Genomic DNA, 21,900 nt, shown 5'->3' with positions numbered 1-21,900 from the left:
TGAAAGTGATTGAAAAACAGAATTTAGATACAATTGTTTTTCCTCAAGATTTAGTTAGGTGGGTCTTTAGTACTGTGAAAGACCAAATGTACCAGATAATTCAGGAGATTATTTTATACAGGCTATTGCAGTAGGGAGAATGCTCATTAATGAGGAATGTTTCAAAGAAAAGGAAGGGGCCTGAGGTTTTATATAGGTGGATAAACGAGGGGTGCATGAGTCTTATGGGACTCATGAGGAAGGATGGAGGTGGGTCTTATTTTGGAATATGCGAGAGCAGGGTTATTTTATGCTGTTAACTCTATTCTGAAACACAAAATGATAGAGGGGGTTTAGAGGACAAGGGTGGGAGGATTTCTTAGCCATCCCTGTTTTCTTGGCTCAGGTAAAGTCTAATATCAGTATAAAGGAAGCACAAAAGCCAGATACAGCAGACATAATATACGATTAATGTCTGTTCTTAAGATTTGAGGCAGATATTTGAATGGACCAACAATTCAGTAACACAGGTTAGAAATGGAGGAGAACAAAGTAATGATTAATAATGATTGTGCAGACTATTCCATTCACATAACATGTCAGACTAAATATTCTAAAAAAAAACCCTCTTAATGTAAGCATCTTGATAAATGACAACATGATTTGTTTTCAAAGTTGTTTCTTTAACTTACATATTAGAATGCTAATAGCATAAAAAAATTTATAGCATGAACTGTTTAATTACATTTAAATGCTCAACTTATATAGTTGGGAACTCTCAAGCATACAAATAAAAAAACAAAAACAGGAAGCTAAAACAAGAATGATAAATAAATGACTTGCCTGCCAAGGACGTCAGGGCTGGATCTATATTATGTCACAAGAAGGTAAATGTCCTTGGGCAGGCTAGAACCCTTGAAGGAGCTACACTCTAATTAAAAGGCTAAAATAGAAAAAAATTTCTGCTTCTTAACAATGATAGCCAACCAATAAAACTATTTCCATCATGTAGCCAAATGGAAAAAATAAAAATCATAATAATCATTGTAGTCTTCTCTGAGAATGTGTAACCATAACTCTGCCCTCATATGACACTGTTGTTTAATATTATACTATCTGTTCATTTGGAAACCTCAGCCCCAAAAACTAAAGTGGCAACAGATTGGTAGGTAGTCCTGGTGCATGGAAGAAGTAATAGTAAACCTTTGGGTGAAATACTTTTGAACACGGACCCCTCAGGATTCCCACAAATTAAGTTTAGACAGATATGAACTTAATCAAAAATTACCAAATGCATGAGAAAGTAAACCACTTGACTGACAGGAAGAGGGTTTTGAAGTGGGTAGTGGAGGGGAGTGCAGAGGGGAGAATAGAGAAGCCTGCTTCTTCTACTATTTAGAAAAAAGAAATGCCTGAAAATAACAAATAACAAAGAAAATTATAAAATGTGTCTTACCAAACATGTTATAAAGCCAAAGTAATCAAATCAGTAATCAAATTAAAATGAGTTGAGCATGTAAAACTAAGTAGATTAATGAAACATAATCTACTAGTAAATTATTATATTTGCATATATGATATTTGCATATTTGGAGGATGGTAATAGGAGTATTTAAATTCATTAGTTACTAATGGTACTCAAACAACTGGCCATTAGTTTGGAATTTAAGTTGGACTCTTCTCTTACATCATACTCAGGAGTAAATTCAAATGAGTCAGGATTAAAAATATAGGGGTAAAAATTAAAGTCATGGAAATCTTTGGAGGAAATCTAAGAGATTACACTGACAATTTATGGATGAAGGAGACCATCTTTATAAAAACTGAAATCCCAAAGGTTGAAAAAAATAGTCAAATTTAGCTGTGTTAAATTTTTAGTGTGATGAAGATTCCCTAAATAGAGTCAATAGGCAAGAACAAAAAAAGGTAGATTTGGAAAAAAAAAAATTTTCAGCATAAAGGACAGACTAAGGGTTAATATTTATAATTTATGGTTCTTATAAAGGGAAGAGCAAAGTAAACAACCCATCAGAAAAAAAATGTGCAAAGATTAGAAGAAATTCAAAGAACAAAATTCATTTGGCTTACAAAAGGAAGAAAATATGCGTAAAGTTTCTTATAGAGAAATACAAATTAACAGTGAAATGAGGTTACATTCATTAGACTAAGAAAGGAAGGAGCCTTTATAACTTGATGAGATTTCTATATTATTAGATGAGAAAAGCAAGTACAGAAAAGGGTATATATTATGATTTTTATTGTTATAACAAAAATTAAGCTCCTGTGGTTAACTGTATGTATAATATGTGTGTATATTTATGTGTATATGTGTATGAGTGTATATATATATATATATATAATCATATGAATATTGAGAAAATTATTTTAATATATACATTAGTAAGTTCACATAGCTTGTCTGGGTAGAGAGCATGAAAAGGGAGAAAAGAGAAAAGACCATATAAATGTAAAGAACAACTCATTTCTTAAGGGTTTGCTTTGTGTCATTGTCATGTAACTATATAATACAGTGTAATACCATAACAAGTATAACATAATTAGGATCAGAAAATCCAGGCTCAGTCTCAGCCCCACTGCTCATTAGCCCTGTGACCTTAATCAAATGCCTGACCTCTCTGGGTATGTTTGTTGTTCTTTAAAATGAAGATATGTAGATAGTAAAACCTACTTTATAGAAGTCTAATGAGTATCAAATGAGAAAATATTAATACATGCGAAAGTTACTAGCATAATAATACCGGTATTATGCTACTGAGTAGTAGATGCTCAGGAAATCTCCCTCCTTCCGTTTAAAAAAGTTTAACTTTCCCAGTGTAATTATTGATTTCTAGATTATGTGTGACAATCCAAGAAGCCAACCAATTAAGAACAGAAAATACACATCTGGAAAAACAGACCAGAGAGCTACAAGCAAAGTGCAATGAATTAGAAAAAGAGCGATATGAGGCTATTGTAAGAGCCAGAAATAGCATGCAACTCTTAGAAGAAGCTCACCTTCAAAAAAGTCAGGTAAGAAAGCTAGTAAATATGTTTAGATATAATAAAATGTTGACTATTCTCCCATGTGACCTCACAGTAAGGGATTCAATAGCTGCAGAATAAATGCATGAAAATGAAATTGCTATTCTCTTCATTAGTAATCATACCATATTCTTGGATGGTAAAACCAAATATGATAATATGATAAAATGTCAATTCCTTTCTAAAATAATGTATAAATATCAGACTTTTCTTATTTTCCCAAACCCTGTGTAACTAATCTTCAAACCCTGTAGTCTCATACTTAAAAAAAAAAAAAAAAAAAAAAACACTGTTACAGTGCTTTACTGCAGTATACCCTATATTTTATTCAGTTGAACCTGATAAATCTTATCCATCTCTATTCCCGTTCGTCATATACTCAATTACTTTAATAAAGCAGAAGCTTAATTGGCTTTAAAGATTTATTTACCAAAGTCTTCATGTCACTGTTCTTTTTTAGTTCTCTAACAATTGTGATTCTTGTGCTATCAAATACAGTGTTCCTTGTCATATACTGCTTCCCTATGAATTATGTATTTAGTTTATTGTAGTCACAAAATAAATGTTTTAATGTTTATTTTGCTGCCTCCCTTATGTAGAGTTCATTAAATCATTAATTTATTTACCAACATTTATTGAAAACCTAGTATATGCAGAATACTCTGCTAGCAAGTATGTTGGGGTACAAAGAAAGTGCTTTGTTTTATGTATATTTCCCTTTTTACAGAAGATTTTTCAAGAGATCTAGTAAAACAGAACATAGTGTAAGTTGGATATTGAGAAGCTAATAAATAAAAAAAAAATTATCTAAATCCTAACTGGGAATGCTAAGGTGTTTATCATGCCTTTCAACTAATATTTTCATCTGTGATCTGAATACTGTCTTTTAGAATGGTTAAGAGGCACACAATAGACATAATATGCTTGGGAATTGTGTCGAATACCTAAATCAACTAGAAAAATTAAGGTCAAGACAAAATTTTTATCTCTGCCCTCTGAAGCCTACTTGTATGAGCACTCTTAATACCAAGCCATTAAAAATAAACATCTTGTGTAGAGCACAGTGGACAGAGAAAAGAGTAGGAACACTCATTGCCCATCCTCCTCCCAAATTTTCTCACTCAAATCCTAAGTCAACAGACCCTCACAGAGACTGTCTATGGCTACAATATTAAGCTGCTCCTTGACTCATTGCTTAGTTGCTAGAGGTTTCCCATCTTCAGTTGCTTGTTCAAAGTCAACGGTTCTCCCAACCGATCATACAAGCAAGGCAGGAAGTGCAGCCTAGCATAGTTCCCCTTCTCCCCCTCAAGGTTATTACGTAAGAACAGCTGTTACTTGTCACTAGCTTACTTGTTTAAGGTGGAGGAAATTTATCTTAAAAAGCAATTTTTAAAAAAACAGGTAAAAATGTGTATGGTACCTTTGGAAGATGGTGGGAACAGAACACAGGGCCACTTACATGTTGATTTAAAATGGATTCAGCTTGGCCTAATTGAAGGAGTTCCAAGCCCAGAAAAAAAGATTTGTGTTAGAAATATAAATATGGGAATTGTCAGCATATAAATGATATTTAAAACCATGAAATTTGATTAGACCACTAAGAGAAGGACATATAGAGAGGGGGGCAAGAACTGAACCTTGGGTAGTCCAGTGTTAAGAGATTCAGGAGAAGAGGAAGAATCAGCAATGTAGACTGAAGAGGAATGATCAGTGAGATAGGAGGAAAACCAGTACTGTGTATGATGTGCTGAAAATCACGTGCAGAAAGTACAACAAGGAGAGGAAAGTAAATATCTCAAGTGCTGCTGGTAAAGAAGTACTGAAAATTTACTTACAGATAAACAACATGGAGATCATGATGGTGAAAGCCTGATTCAAGGAAGTATAAAAGAGATTGAAAGAAAAAGTCTTGGAGATGAACATGTTACAGAGTTTTGCTTCACAGAGAAGCAAGGAAATGGAGTGTGACTGACAGCAGAGCTAGGATTATGGCAATATTTATTTGGTGGGAGATGGAAATGATTGGAATGATAGAAACACATCAAAGAGACAAAAACAAGTGGTGTCTGCAGTGATCAAGTTATGAGTTAATGAGTGACATAATTTGAATAATACTAAATAATGGAAAGAGAAAGAAATTCAAGAGATTCTTATAAGGATACAATACCTAGATTTGATGATTTACTTTATATAGGGACTCAAAAAAAATGGAAAATTCAAAAATGGTTTTAAGATTTCTGGCTGTAGAGATTAGAAGGGTGTTAGAAACATTGGCTGAAATAAATACCATAGAGAAAGTGTCTTTAGTTAGGACAAGGGCAGGTGAGGAGGTTAGGGAAAATAAATATCATTCATGATTTCAACATGATATTCAAGTAGAGATGTCCCAGAAGTTTTGAATAAGGTGTTTATAGAAAGTGACTAGTGGATAGGTTTTTACCTGTTACTATCTTTGCTAATAATGATGTGATCTATAACATGAAATGATTGTTTTCTGAAGGCTCTACTTGAGGAGAAGCAAAAAGAAGAAGACATAGAGAAAATGAAAGAGACAGTTTCTCGGTTTGTACAAGATGCTACCATAAGAACCAAGAAGGAAGTAAGGATTTTTAATTATATTTAAAATTCAGAATTTAAGTCACAACTAAAGACTAAATTCTACCTAAATATTTGTAAATTAAAATTAAAATACTTGCCTACATAGTTATAAAAACTGTTTTGAAATTATTAACATAAGTGTTTAAAAACTAACTAAAGGAACTGAGTAAAGGCTCCTTTCCTTTAAATTTATCTCCAGTAGGATAGTGGGATATACTGAATAGCCCTCCACTTGATAAAATAAAGATGTTCCTTTTTTTTCCTTATCTGTATTTTTTGTGGGCAATATTATTTCTCTTCTAGGTGAACTGTAGCTTTAAACTGGATTTTAAAACTTCATCAGTTTAGAAAAAATAAAGTTAAAATGTTTGCTTTCTCCCAAGCAACTAGGTGGTAGAATTTTTATTTCCACAAAGCCACTGTATAATATTTCTTCCTGCAGAAGTATTTCTTAGAAATCTATTACTTTTACAGAATCATAGTGTAAAGAAAAAAAATCTATTACTTTATCTTTATATGACCGAAATTAGATAATTTCCCAAGATAAAATTTTTAATTTAAGGCAGAGTCCAAAGTAAACCGTGTGCTTTTTAATTTCTAATCTTCTATATCCTTTCTGCAGGAGCTCTGTCCTTCCTATTCGTGAAGTTGAGAGTACCGTAACATTGGACTATAGCCTAAAATATTCTTGACGACACATTTTTAAAATAAATATTAATAAACTTTATACTTTTAATGATAAAAATATTTTATTAAAGTATTCATGGTATGAGCATTCGTCTAATTGTATTTTCTTATCCTAAAATAAATTCACATTGATTTTGGGGTTGATGAAGCTCATCTTTTGCATGAAACTTTAAATAATCTAAGTAGGATTTTTCACAAGCATTGTGATCTCATTCATTCCAAATGTTTTGCAAATGGAAAATACAGATGCTTCCTAAAATCCAATTATTTCCCTATTCAAATATGTAATCCTTCCAGGCATCTGAAGCTCAACATGTCTGAAACTGAACTTACTCTTGTAGTCAGTCCCAGATTGTTTCTTCCTTAGGTGTTCCTGTTGATTTCCTGTAGCCAGCCTTTCCCCGCCATTACAACTATTCACTCAGGAAGTATTTATTGAGCACTTCCTGTGTGCCATGCATTTTGCTGGGTCTTTGCCCCCTCTGAGTTCCACACTCTTGCCAAGTTAATTTTTTTAAGTAAACTTTTAAAATTATTATTAAAAGTGACATATATTCATTGTAAAAAGAAATGGAAAATATGTATGAGAAAATATGTATAAATGAAAAATATGTATAAAAGAAAATTAAAGGCCGGGCGCGGTGGCTCAAGCCTGTAATCCCAGCACTTTGGGAGGCCGAGATGGGCCTCAAGTTAGCTGTATCATTTCTAGATACTAAAAAGAACACATTTTAGAAATTATGCGAGAGAGAGATAGACATGACAGGGCTTGTAAGAACCAAAATTTTTATATTATAGGAACATTTATGACTTAATTTCTCTTAATTTAATCCTCGTGAGATGGGCCTCACGAGGTCAGGAGATCGAGACCATCCTGGCTAACACGGTGAAACCCCATCTCTACTAAAAAATACAAAACACTAGCCGGGCGAAGTGGCGGGTGCCTGTAGTCCCAGCTACTCGGGAGGCTGAGGCAGGAGAATGGCGTGAACCCGAGAGGAGGAGCTTGCAGTGAGCTGAGATCCGGCCACTGCACTCCAGCCTGGGTGACAGAGCAAGACTCCGTCTCAAAAAAAAAAAAAAAAAAGAAAATTAAAATTACAAGTTTAATACCCAGAGATAGCCACTATTTTTAGCATTGTTCTGTGAATTTCATTTAATCCCAAATTATTCACAGCGTGTCCTTCAAATATGTAGAATTAACCTGTTGAATTGAGAATAACTTTATATGTATCTCTTCCTATTGACTGAAGTAAATACAATGAATAAATTGTCACATATTTCTGTTCTGGCTATAAAATTGAACAAAAATATGACAGTGGCTTATTTCTTTAAAATATGAAAATACTTTATTTCTTAGATATCTCTCAAATAAATAAAATTTGTAAAAAAAAATACATTGTTTACTTTTGATTTTAAGTCAAAGCTAGTGCCATTATTGGATTTTCCTATTTCTTAATAGTTTATCTTACTATTTGGTTTATAAATATCCTTACTGTTCATAAAATTATAGAGGGAAATGCTTATATAAAGTGAGGATAGGATGAGAGAAGTGTATTAGTCCCTCTACAGACTTCAAAACCCCAATCACAGTAAACTACCTCACTGAAATGTGTATTTCCTCACATGACGAAAGTTTACATTTTGTTTCATTAGATACTAACTCTAGAAAATTCCATATGACTTTTGGAGCACAGAAGTTTACATATGATATGCCATCAGTGTCAATAGTTCTACACAGTCCTTTCAAAAGGCATGAATAGTTTGATTCATCTGTATTTGCCAGGATTACTATAAATGTATTTCAAAATATGTACCCTCCTGTTGTCATAAGCCCTCAAGTTAGCTGTATCATTTCTAGATACTAAAAAGAACACATTTTAGAAATTATGCGAGAGATAGACATGACAGGGCTTGTAAGAACCAAAATTTTTATATTATAGGAACATTTATGACTTAATTTCTCTGCCTCAGTTTTCCTCATCTATAATGGAAATAATAACAACCTCATTGGATTTTTGTGAGAATTAATGAGATAATACATGTAAAGCACTCTGAATAGTACCTAACACACATTAATCCTCCATAAATTCTGTTATTGTTACTGATCCATAAACAGAATACATTGATTTTTAATATAATTATTCATAGGAAAAGTCTACATCAAATTATAACCTTGAAAAGAGCTAAAATAGGCCGGGCGTGGTGACTCACGCCTGTAATCCCAGCACTTTGGGAGGCTGAGGCAGGCAGATCACAGGGTCAGTAGATCGAGACCATCCTGGCTAACACGGTGAAACCCCGTCTCTACTAAAAATACAAAAAATTAGCTGGGCCTGGTGGCAGGCACCGGTAGTCCCGGCTGGAGGCTGAGGCAGGAGAATGGGGTGAACCTGGGAGGCGGAGCTTGCAGTGAGCCGAGATCGCGCCACTACACTCCAGCCTGGGCCACAGAGCGGGACTCCCTCTCAAAAAAAAAAAGAGCTAAAATAGACCCAGAAATAGTATGCTTGGCAGGCCTTCAGAAAGATAACTCATATTAATTAACCGTATAAAGTACATGGCAGTATTGTAAATGTTCTAAACAAGGTTTACATCATATTTTCAAAATAGTCCATCTTACAAGATACTAGAAAATTCTCAAAGACCTTTAGATCATAAAAGTTTACTGATGATTTACCATTGGCATCAGTATTCTTCAGAGTCCTTTTAAAAAGCATGAATAGTTATTAGAAACATTTATTGTCATAGAGAAATCCTGATGAGATGACTAATTTTTCAAAATACTCTGTGCACATTAATAGTGTTCTTTCTGAAGATATTTAAATGTTAATTAAATTTTATTAAATGTTATTTATTAAATATTATTAAATCTTAATTTATCTTCAGAAGTAAAAGTAATTTAATACTGGGGTGTGATGGGTATTATTAAAAAAATTCTTCTGTTTATGAATCAAAAGCATCCTATGATGAAGATGTCTGACAACCACAGTCATTTTGGATATACCATTCTATTCACTCTTCTTCCACTTTCATGGCAAATTCTTCGCTCTTTAATATATTGTGTGCTTATTTGTCTTTTATGCCCTAAAAGTTACAATTTTGTTTTTATCAAAATTATTATTGTATGTGTTTTTATCAGATATTAATCATTTTTATTCTAGACCCAAATAATGAGTAAATGTCTTAATTTACAGGTTGCAAACACAAAAAAACAATGCAATATACAAATTTCTCGATTAACAGAAGAACTTTCAGCCCTTCAAATGGTATGTTTGACTATACTGATATTTTCTTCCAAATATTGCTTACTTTAAAGGCCAAGATATATACTATTGGGGATTCATTCATTCAAAAGATGCTTATTGAACCAAGCCCTGACTAGGTGCTAGGAAAAAAGCGAAAATCCAGATAGACATGTTTGCAGCAGTCTTGTGGCTTATGTTCTAGCACGAAAGATAGATGGCATTTATCACATTTTACTGTAACTACCTGTCTTTGACAGAGAATGCACAGGGTGCTATTGCTAGCTGTAGCTCCTATCATATGCTGAGTTTTTCTGGGAAACCAAGGAGAAAGAGAAAGTATATTTAACAGTGGTAAGGAAGAAAGACAGAAAGCTTCCTGAAAGAAATGAGGACTGAGGAATGAGTAGGCCAAGAGGGGAGAGGAAAAGATTACTTGTGTGGCTAGAGATGGGATTGGAAATAGAAGTTTAACTTGAAGTTTGATGTAAAGAAATTTAATAACCTTGCTCACAGGAGAATAAAAGTACAACAATTTTCAAGAATTGAGAAAATGTTTATAACTTCACATACTCTCATCTTTTCTGACTCCCTGTATCACTTTTTATCTCTATTACAAAATTTATCAATGAATCATATCTTGTAATAAATGTCGTGCATTAGGTGTATGTTGATCATACACTGTCTCTCTCCATGAAAATCTTTTATCTGCAATTAGATTGTAGCATCTCAACATAGTAGAGTCTTACACCTTCCTTTATTTTCCCTATTGCTTGCCTAGTACAGTGTTTTGCAGAGTTTATTTTTAAATGTTTATCAACTGAATGATATATTTAAACACTCTGACAGAGGAACCACATTTTCTTTTGCCATTCTACAAACTTTGGAGAGCACATGATGGGATCTTAATCATCGTGTATTGGGTCCCAAATGTAATAGAACAAGGAACATTTATTTTGTATTTGTTTAATGTCACTTATTTTAATAATGTAGGAACATCAAGTAAAACCAGTGGGATGCAATGCGGCCAGTTAGTCATGTGTAGTTTTTTGTTGTACAGTTTTGCTTCCTTTTCTATCACTCAGTTATTTCGCTTGTTCTCTTTCATGGGCTGATTAGCTATCAAGAGATTAGTATCTTTGTGGAAAAAGAGGAGTAGAAGGATACTACCCCAGTCCAAGATCATTTAATGGATGGTAGACCCTTCAAGGGCATGAACATTCATTCTTTCTGTATTCTCAAGGGAACAAGGACTGGCTAAGACTTCCAGGGATTTTTCAAATCATTATTAGCTATGTAACAACCAGAGCTATATTAAACTCACTTTAGAGTAAAAAGGATGACAATTTCAGTTTATTGCAAAAAGTGTTTCTTATGGTAAAACAATTCTACGTCATAGCTAAGTGATTTTTCTAAAACATCTGGTAGTCATGTTGATTCTATGGGGAGAACTATACTGTGTAATTGAAAAGTTTGAAGTATTAAATATGTTAAAAATATGTTCAAAGGAAAACATTTGGCTACTTCAAGACAGATTTTCTCAAAAAATCTAAGCTGCAGTTTGAAGCATAATAACCTGATGCTTGCTATTGTTTTCTATTATTAACAATTTTACTATCTATACTAATAGTATTAGTATTAATATACTATCCATCCATACTATTATTTACACTATGAAGTCCGGGAAGGTAGTTAAGCATACTTTTGCTAACCGAAAATTAAGGTATGCTCACAGGAAGGAGAAAAACTTGTATTTTAGATGAGTGTGCAGATTATTTAATAGATTAAGAAAAAGCCAGAACCATTGTATTTCAAGCTACATATCTCCCTTTGAAGACCAACGTGTACCTAACAGCCTTTGTTTTCTCTGGTAAGGTGTAGTTTATCTTAAGAATATTCAAGGTTTTATTGTGCCATGTAGCAGATTGCTATTAATCTGTATCAAATAAGAAAATTAATTATAAAATGTTCAAACTTACAGAAGTAAAATAAAATGTTCATTATGGTCTTTTCTTTGATGCATGAATTTTTTGGAAGTCTTTTTTTTTTTTTAGTTTCTAAATACATGAGGATTTACACTGCCTGTTATTGTTGATTTCTCATTTGGTTAGGTCGGCAGCACAGATCATGGTCTATATGATTGGTTCTTAGTATGTTTTGAGACTTCTTTTATAGAGTATTATTTTGGAAATACTCCGTGAGTACCTGAAAAAATACCTATTATTTTGTCATATTTTCCCCCAAAGGTAGGCATGTCAGTGGTGATAAGCAAATATCTCTAAAAACTTTGTAATAGTAATTTTTAATGTTTGCTTTAGTATTATAGTGCATTTATAATAGAATTAGTATGGTAATTCTCTCTAAAGGTTTAAACTTTGCTGTCTCATTTTACTTTTTTTACCCCCAAGTTAACCAAATATTCTTTAGGCCATCATCATTTGTCAGTAAAATGGTGGATTGGGTGGAGAGGGATATGAAGCCTACTTACACATGCATTTCTTTATATACCACTTACCAGCCCCAGAAGTGTGAGCCAGACTTTGTTATTAACATATATTAAAAATCACATGGGAGGAGTTACAAATGTAGGTAAAATCCCAAATTTAGCACTGAAGCTACCCTCTCCTGGATAAGCAACTTCCTATATGAATATATGGAATATTAATGTTGCATTTTGTATACACTCAGGGTTCTATCTTAATAAAAGACATTAAATTTAAATTTGTCAACTGATTTGTAACATAGGGTTAAAGATCTTCATTATAATCAATGGTGATTAATTTTGGGTCACAAAAGAAGCTGACTATAAAATTTAAAAACATATTGAAATACACTTCTATAAAATAATTGAACATCATTAGTAAGTAATGCACTGTTAGCAAAGCGGGTTCCTCCAAAGTATGATTCACAATTAGAAAAAAAAAAAAAAAGAGAGATGGCCGGGCGCGGTGGCTCAAGCCTGTAATCCCAGCACTTTGGGAGGCCGAGACGGGCGGATCACGAGGTCGGGAGATCGAGACCATCCTGGCTAACATGGTGAAACCCCGTCTCTACTAAAAAATACAAAAAACTAGCCGGGCGAGGTGGCGGGCGCCTGTAGTCCCAGCTACTGGGGAGGCTGAGGCAGGAGAATGGCGTAAACCCGGGAGGCGGAGCTTGCAGTGAGCTGAGATCCGGCCACTGCACTCCAGCCTGGGCGGCAGAGCGAGACTCCGTCTCCAAAAAAAAAAAAGAGAGAGAGAGAGAAAAAAAGCCATACCCATTACCCATTCTCCAAAATAAATGTATAAATACAAGTAATTGTGAAGAACTAATAATTATTATGACTTTTTTGTTGTAGGTGCATTAGCAAAATTAGATTTTATTATCTAATTGATATGCTTGCTAAATACTGAGTAAAATCTTTTGAGGAGAAATACTTTATGTTCATGCTAATAAAATATTTTTAGTATTTCTGTTTGCTATAATTTTTGTAAAGAAAAAAGTTAACTTTTTTAGAGTTTATACACCCACGTATCTTTTAGGCCATAGGTTATCCCTGAGGGTTTTGTGCCACTATCTGGTTCTTACTTCCCTTTTCAAAATATTTGATAAGAGTATGTAAAAAGAAAATCTATAGTATTAGAGAGGAGTTCCATTCATATTTTTTTCTCCCTGGAATCCCCAACCTCTGTCTCCCACCTAATCTGTTTAATTAGAACTCCTTGGCATCCTACTGCTGGAGGCAATTTCTGAAATCCTGGGTTAGGTTGCTCTTCAAACATTGAGTTTTGTCTTTAATCAATGTAACCTTAAACTTGTGTTGATAACTATGATATTCCCATTATGAACAAATTATTTTACTTCTCCATTTTTCCCCACTTTTCTTAAGATGTTACCAAATGTATATATTTACAATATGACTTGAATTTATAGGAGTGTGCTGAAAAACAAGGCCAAATTGAACGAGTCATTAAGGAAAAAAAAGCAGTGGAAGAAGAACTAGAAAAGGTAAAAAGAAAAAGGAAATATAATTACCTAAAACCCAACTGCAAATAGGCAACATTACTGTCTGTTTCCATCATGCCATCTACTAGAAATTCCTTTATTTGTTAGTATTGTCCTGGTAAGTTTTTCTTTTCTTTTCCCTTTTTTTTTTTTTTTTTTTGCCATGGAGTCTCACTCTGTCACCCAGGCTGGAGTGCAGTGGCACGATCTCGTCTCACTGCAGCCTCCACTTCCCAGGTTCGAGCAATTCTCCTGCCTCAGCCTCCCGAGTAGCTGGGACTATAGGCGCCTGCCATCACGCCTGGCTAATTTTTTTGTATTTTTAGTAGAGATGGGATTTCACCATGTTAGCCAGGATGGTCTCTATCTCCTGACCTCATGATCCGCCCTCTTCAGCCTCCCACTTTCCTTAAATATATTTAGAGTCTGCAGTTAAATACTGATGTTGCCTGGATACAATACTTTTCCAAGAGCGGCTGTATTCTTTGAACTTTGTACTTAAAGTTACAAATTTTTTGAAGTAGCTGTATTTCTTGCTTAAACCTCATCCTATGAAATTTCGCTTTGTCTTTACTTTCTTTTTGAATTTTATATTAGCTCTTATGGTGCTTAGGCCATCTATAAATAAAACAAGTATATATAACCAGAAAATTATAGCATTGCTATGATTTTTACCTTTTAGAAGTACAGATTTTAACTTCACACTTAGGAAGAATATTTACCCCCGTGATATTTCAGAAAAACTATTGGGAGAAGTCCATAGTTTAAAATTCATTTATTTCATATACTTTTGTATTAGCAGTAATATCCTACTCTTTTAAAGTACCTTGGAGAAAGAAAGGGAGACCAAATTTGATTGAGCACTTACTGTATTTTAGGTGCTGCATTAAGAACTTTCATAGAGAGGTTAAGTAACTTACCCAATGTTAAAAAGTGGTAAACGGTAGAGTCAGAGTTTGATTTTCAAAGAAGAGCTATGTAGCATAAAAATTATGGTCTATATCTATTATCAACATGAAAAAAATTATGACATCAGTAAAAGAGTAATACACAAAGCAAAACATAATGTACAGTTCCATTTGTGAAAAAAAAAAATACATGTGTTCAAAGTAGGACTTACGATTACCACTCTCCTGCAAGGTAGGTCCCTTCTGAGTTTCCATCTACATATCAGTTCCCATTTAGATTGCCACCTGTTATACATCAGGGTTCGGGATGAATGTTTCAACATCACATGGCAAAGGTTAAGGAAAAGGCTTTTGGGGAAATGTAAAACTTACAAGGCAAAAGACAGCAGGTAAAGGGAAAGCACAGCACCTTATTCTCCCACTGTTCCACAGACCAGTGTGCTAAGTTCAAAGAACTGCTGGGTGTGCAGCATAGTTCTGTATTCCAGTAGCGGAATGTTGACGTGCGGATACTCCATGTTTTTATGGAGAGTGACAAAGCAGTCCTGTCAGTGGGGAAGACACAGGTTACTTGGTCAGGCAGTCTAGATTTCGAGGGTATCTGTGTGCAGGATTTGCCTCAACATGTGAACTGCTTAGCACCTGAAGACCTTGGATCCCTTAGGATGTTACAGACCCTGTGCTGTAAGAGGGAGCCCCATTGCATGGAAAGCTGAGCTTGGGTACAACCACCACTGCTGAAGAAGGGGAAGCCCCATCCAAGCTAGATCATTGTCCAGGTAACCCAGAGTGAGATTCTAGAGTCACTTTCAGAGAGTTCTAGTTATTGCACCACGGTATGTATCTTTATTTTTGAATATTGGAATAGAGGATTGTATTGAACGGTATTCATCAAAGAATCACCAGTGGTTATCTCTAAGTTGCCATTGATTTTTACTTCAGCTGCTTTACATTTTTGTATTATTGCATAGTTTACCATGAGCATGAATAATTCCAAAAAAATAAACTCTATTTTTTAAGAGACAAGGTCTTGCTCTGTTGCCCAGACTGGAGTACAGTGGACATGATCATGGCTCACTGCAGCCTTGATCTCCTGGACTCAAGGATCCTCCTACTTGAGCCTCCCTAATAGCTGGGACTACAGGTGTGAGCCACCATGCCCGGCTAATTTTTTAATTTTTTTTAGATGATGGGGTCTTGCTATGTTGCCCAGGCTAGTCTCAAAACAATTATTATTTTATATATCAGTTTTTAGCATTTTATTTTGTAAATGTGAGAGAACCAGATTTAATTATTGATATGTTTCATACGTTACGGTCGGAACAAATGAATACATGATCATGGCTTTTTATTTCTTCCATTGATTTCTGTTTCTAAACTGTTTATTAAGACAGTTTCTTCTGTAATATTATATACGTAATAAGCCTCTTCTGCAGATTTACCGTGAAGGCAGAGGAAATGAAAGTGATTACAGAAAACTGGAAGAAATGCACCAAAGATTCCTGGTTTCAGAGCGTTCAAAAGATGATCTTCAGATAAGACTGACGAGAGCAGAAAATAGAATAAAACAACTTGAAATCGAGTAAGTTTTTCTTTTGGATTTTCTGTGATAACATCTTCAGAATTAACGTGATTTTTGACAGATTCTCTACCTTTCTTTTTTTTTTTTTTTTTTTTTTTTTTTTTGGTAGGACTTACAATATATCTTATGTTGAAAAAAAAATTTAGGACCAAATATAATTTTATTCAAGATTATTTCTGAAAATGAATTTCTGCAGGAAGAAAAGGTTTAACAGAAGCATACCATTTTCTTTTAAATGTATCCTTTCTGGCAATTAAATAGGATGTTTATAATATTGTTGTCTTTGTACTAATTGTGAAGCTATTATAATATCTTGCTTATATTCTTTTATATTACCTGTATTTAGTATGTTTCTTGTTATAGTGAATATTCTATAATGATCCATCTTGTATATTTTATTGTCTATAAAAGTGATAAAGTCATAATTTGACATATCCATTCTGAGTATTTTTCTACCTCCCCACCCCGATGGTATTACCTAATATAGCAAAATTTTCTTATTTGAATTGCCTGAAATCTGTTATCTCTGTAAGTGTTCAAAATATATTTTTTAAATAAATACTAATACCTAAGTTACTTAATAAAGTTTTTTTCAAAAAGAAATCCTGCAAATTTGTTTAATAAATATATGTGTAATTTTCAATAACCTATTCAGATAATCTGCTCATATGGTTACTTCCAGATCAAACCTGCAGGAGAAACTGGTTTATTCCAGCATAAATCTTCTTGTATGTACTAAGAGAAGTATCACACATGAAGGCTTTTCCCAATACCATACATTCACAGGGCTTCTCTCCAATGTGTATACCCATATGTCTCTTAAAGGAGGAGTATTGAATGAAAGGATTCCTGCATTTGTTTTAATTCACATGGTCTCTCTGCATTATGAGTATTTTGTGTGTGTGTAGTAAAAGGAGGTATCAATGTCTTCTTTATGTTCCTTATATTCATAAAGTTACTCTCCAAGGTGAACTCTCACATATTTCCTAAAGGGTGTAAACATAGAATAAGGTGCAAGGACTGGGTAAAAGACCCTCCCATGTTCCTTCCTTTCAAAAAGCTTCTCTCCAGGATAAATTGTGAAAGTTGAGTGAAGGATAAGGATTAGCCCATCTTCTTTAGATTTACAGGGCTTCTTTCCAATGTGAGTCCTTTTCCTTCATTAAGAAAATGAGAAATGACTAAAGGCTCCCATGCATTCTTTTTATAAGCAGAGTTCTCCTCAGTATGAATTCTTACATGTTCATCAAGACATGAGGAATTAATGAAGGCTTTCCCACATTCTCCACATCCAGAAAGTTTTTCTCCTAAGTTTTCATATGTGCTTTAAGAGGTATTTGATGAATTTTTCTCAGTCACTTCATTTAAAGGGTTTCTCTTGAGTGTGAGTGCTCCTGTCCATTTCTAATTTCAGGAATGCTTGGAGTGCTGTAGTCTTGCATCTCCTTTAATCTCTGGGAATCCCCTTTTCTGTATTTTTTTGTTGTTGTTGCAAATAATTTGTTTTAAAAACTAGTTCTTAGTAATGTAGAGTTTCCTCCACTACATGCTCCACTACATATATATTGATGCTGTTTACTCTGTCTCACGTAGTTCCTAAAAACTAGTAATTAGACCCAGAGGCTTGATCTGGTCTAGCTTTCTTTTTTTGTTGTTGTTTTTGGAAGAATTCTTCATAGATGATGATATTGTGGACTTCTATTAGGAGGCTCACAATGTATGGTTGTTTCTGGTCTCAGCCTCTTTCTGGTGTTAGAATTCTTTTATTATCATTGCCTAGATATGTCACTTTATTAGGAACTTTATCAACCAAGGTTTAGACAGAAAAAAGACTATGAGTATTGTGGGAATAAAGGCTTTAATGTAGGAAACAGAATTTGCAAGAATGTGAGAGTTGCTGGGGAAGCAAAGATCTAGAAAGACAGAGGTAGAGATCAAAGAAAATCAATCACTAACTGTTTTCACCCAAAGCACTGGCAGATATGGGCAGGTCAGAATGTCAAAACAGGACCATAAAAGAGTGGTTCATGGTGATAAAACTGCCACCATGTGAAAGTTGCTTCTTTATTTTAAGAATTTTTCTGCTTGCAAAATACTTTTAACTAGTAGTTTTCTTAAGCTTTGACAATATTAGTAGCATTTCTATACAATTCCCTGTGAAACCTATTAACCCGGGAATGTTCACAGGGCTTATCTGTTATTGAAAAGATGGAAGTTTTAAAAGATAGGAATAAAAATTAGCAGTATATTGATTGAAGCAACATTAATGTATAGAGGTTGTCTCACCCGGTGATTAGTGGTCCATTGTTGAGAAAGTTCAGGAAATATAATCCATTTAACCTATGATAAAATGAGAAGTTTACAGAACTAGAAGTTTATGAAAACTTTCTAAGACATATAATGGGAAAATATAAAAGTAGATTTTATAATTTAGTAATATAGTCAGCTATTGTGTTAGTCTATAGAGTTTATTGATTAAGTAAAGGAATGTTGGTTATTATCTGCTTCATCCTTTTTTTGTTCCTTCGGTTCATTCCCTTGAAGTTCTCCATACACAGTGATTCTTAATGTTAGTACAAATTTGAAAGAAGTCTCACATTGATTTTCTAGATAAGTGATAACAGTTCAGTTCATCTGTTCTTAGTTAAGATTTGAATATATTTAAGTTGAATGTATTTGCCTGGTATAACATAACATTTTGAAACCACATAGTTTCAGTCTAAAGTGGAAAGAAATGGCTCAGAATAAAGCAAACAAAAGTCCATGTGATAAAATGTAGACAGACTTTTGTCTTCTACTATAGATTATTAAGTTTAAGGATTCTTTTCATTTCATTTTTTAATCAGCTCCTCAGAAGAAATATCACGTTACCAAGAAATGATTCAGAAAATTCAAAATGTGTTGGAGTCTGAGAGAGAGAACTGTGGGCTTGTCAGTGAACAAAGGCTAAAACTTCAGCAAGAAAATAAACAGTTACGGAAGGAGACTGAGAGTTTAAGGAAGATTGCCCTGGAGGCTCAAAAAAAAGCCAAATTAAAGGTATTTTCAAGACTAGAGTTAAATGTGTACTTATGAAAATCAAAGTATGGAGAATATTTAGAGATACCTAGCAAAATATCTTTAAGGCCCCCCCCCTTTTTTTTTTTGTGCCTTCTCATCAAATAACACTAAGTCATAATTCAGAGTGTTAACCAATCATTTCTGTGTTGTAGAACTTGGCAGGCATACTTGAAAATGATTGCCTTTGCTACACACAAAAAAATTCTTTTCTAACCATGAAATATACTGTTACTCCTGCCAAAGCAATTTAAGCACCACTAGCAAAACCATAGATTAGGTAACTTTACAGACTGCCTTCCTCTCTTCTCTCCATATAGTAGCCTTTGAAAAGTTGAACTTCTCTAAAACTAACTGTATAGGGGATGTTACAGCAGCAGGCTCTGAGAACCATTCACAGCTAGTCTGAAAATTCCGTGGCAGGAAGAAGGCAAGAGGCAAAAATGTCATCTAAAACAAATTCCCTTTCTTTTCTCTCTTATTTCCTTGTCCTTTGATGCTTATATGGTTTAGTAATAGGAAGATGATCCTCCTTTTAAGGGACTTTCAAGAAACACAAATATCTTCATCAACATCTTGCTTACCTTTCCCCATGTCATGAGACTTTTATAAAAAGTGGCACTGACTTTTTATGATAAATATCTACATCTTCCAATTTCATAGTAAGAATATGAAGAGGTCATGTCATTGTTTTATTTTGGTTTTTATTGCTGGAAGAACTCCTAAGAAGTCATATTCCAACCTAATTCATGTCAATATATATTTTTTGAATGCCTCCTATTGCAGGTATGAAATACCCTAGTTATTTGTAAAACCTTGAACTCTGAAATGAAAAAGAGAGTCTTATTTACAGAAAAGTTTTTACTTTGAGCTTTAGACTGTGGGAGTTCTTTGAAGAACAGGGAGAGGAACCATACCACCAGATATCAAGACTTGATAAAAAGCTAAAATAATTTAGACAATGTGTTATCAATATAAGAATAATCAACTTGATCAATGGCAAAAAATTGAGTCTAGAAACAAACTCATTTATCATAATCACTTGATTTATAACAAAGGCACCATTGCAGTTCAGTGAGGGGGAAACTGGCTTCACAAATGGTGCTACATCAGTCAGATCCACATTTTAAAAATAAAACTTAACTCCTATATCACAGCATATATGCAAATTAGTTGGAGCTGCCTTGTAGACCTAAATGTAAAATGTGAAATGATAGTTTCTAGGAGAAAATCTTCATGCCTTTGGGTTGGAAAATATTTCTTAAACAGAGCACAAAAAACACTAATCATAGTGAAAAATCCAAGCTGAATTGGATTTCACTAAAATTAAGATATTTTTAGTCACCAAAAGACACCATTAAGAAAGGGGAAAGTACAAGAAAGTATTTGTAGTGCATATAACCAAAAAGAGAGCTCATATCCAAAATATAAAAACTCTTACCAATTAATAAGAAAAATATTAATACGGAAAAAACAGCTAATAGTTAATAAGGAAAAAATAGATATTCCATTTCCAGAAAAGGGCAAAAGACGTAAGTAGGCACTTCATAAAATAGCATATAGGCAAATATGTTCAACTTCACTATTTTTTAGGGGAATTTAAATTAAAACTATAAGATAACAGTATACACCACCATCACCAGAATGGCTAAAATTAAAAAGACTAAAAATATCAAATATTTGTAAGAATATAAAGCAACTAGAACCTTGATAGATACTGCTGGGAATGTAGCAGTATCTTTTAAAGCCGGACATACATACACCCTGATATGGTTTGACTGTCTTCCTACCCAAATCTCATCTTGTAGTTCCATAATCCCCACGTGTCATGGGGGGACCCAGAATCATGGGGGCAGGTTTTCCCATGCTTTTATCATGATAGTGAATAAGTCTCGCAAGATCTGATGGGTTTTTGTTGGTGTTTTTTTTGTTTTGTTTTGTTTTTGTTTGTTTGTTTTCAGATGGAGTCTTGCTCTGTCTTTCCCAGGCTACAGTGCAGTGGCGTGATCTCAGCTCACTGCAGCATCCACCTCCCAGGTTCAAGTGACTCCTGTCTCAGCCTCCCAAGTAGCTAGGACTATAGCTGTGTGCTACCACAACTGGCTAATTTTGTATTTTTAGTAGAGTTGGGGTTTCACCATGTTGGCCAGGCTGGTCTCAAACTCCTGATCTCAGGTTATCCACCTGCTTCAGCCTCCCAAAGTGCTGGGATTACAGGCAAGAGCCAGTGTGCCCAGTTCTTTTATAAAGAGCAGTTCCCCTGCAAATGCCCTCTTGCCCGCTGCCATATAAGACATCCCTTTGCTCCTCCTTCACGTTCTGCCACGATTGTGAGAACTGTGAGTCCAGTAAGCCTCTTTTTCTTTATGAATTACCCAGTCTCAGGTATTTCTTCATAGCAGTATGAAAATGGACTAATATACATCTTATGCCAAATAATCCTGGCTACATACCCAACAGAGTGCTTACGTTCATCAAAACATGTGGACAAGAATATTCGTAGAGGCTAAAAACAATGATTTCATTAACATGAAATTGTATGAGTAAATTGTGATATATTCATATAATGGAATAGAAGCAACAATGAAAAATAATGAACTATATAAGCAATAGTGGATGAGTCTCATAGACATGGAGATGAGCAAAGAAGCCAAACATACAAAAGCTTATATTTTATTTCACTATATGGTAGTGAAGAATAAGCATAATTATCTATGAGGATACTATCAGAATAGCTACCTTTTAAATGGATAAGTACTGATTAGAAGGACACATGAGGGAACCTCCTGGGGTATCTAAATCTGTTTGATGA

The 21,900-nt window shown here is 34.1% G+C and overlaps 1 protein-coding gene across 16 annotated transcripts in view; it reads left to right on the top strand.

The window, feature by feature from the left end:
• SCLT1 (sodium channel and clathrin linker 1) overlaps positions 1–21,900 on the top strand; it is a 205,825-nt gene that overhangs the window by 131,288 nt on the left and 52,637 nt on the right. For 5 of the 16 annotated variants that reach the window (XR_001491007.3, XM_074040460.1, XM_065545475.2 and 2 more), the window contains 6 exons: positions 2,832–3,009; positions 5,525–5,623; positions 9,507–9,578; positions 13,470–13,544; positions 15,874–16,031; positions 18,878–19,070. Coding sequence is in view for 10 of the 16 variants with exons in the window: in XM_074040460.1 (XP_073896561.1) it covers positions 2,832–3,009; positions 5,525–5,623; positions 9,507–9,578; positions 13,470–13,544; positions 15,874–16,031; positions 18,878–19,070 (775 nt within the window). In the remaining 6 variants the exon portion in view is untranslated. Of the gene's footprint in view, positions 1–2,831; positions 3,010–5,524; positions 5,624–9,506; positions 9,579–13,469; positions 13,545–15,113; positions 15,229–15,873; positions 16,032–16,140; positions 16,635–18,877; positions 19,071–21,900 lie in introns of those variants that run through there. The other 11 variants (XM_074040461.1, XM_005555908.5, XM_065545474.2 and 8 more) reach the window with 7 other exon arrangements.

This window comes from Macaca fascicularis, chromosome 5 (genome assembly GCF_037993035.2).
Source record: "Macaca fascicularis isolate 582-1 chromosome 5, T2T-MFA8v1.1".
NCBI lineage: Eukaryota > Metazoa > Chordata > Mammalia > Primates > Cercopithecidae > Macaca > Macaca fascicularis.
Note: the sequence above shows the minus strand (reverse complement) of the source record. Positions and strands in the feature narration are given on the sequence as shown.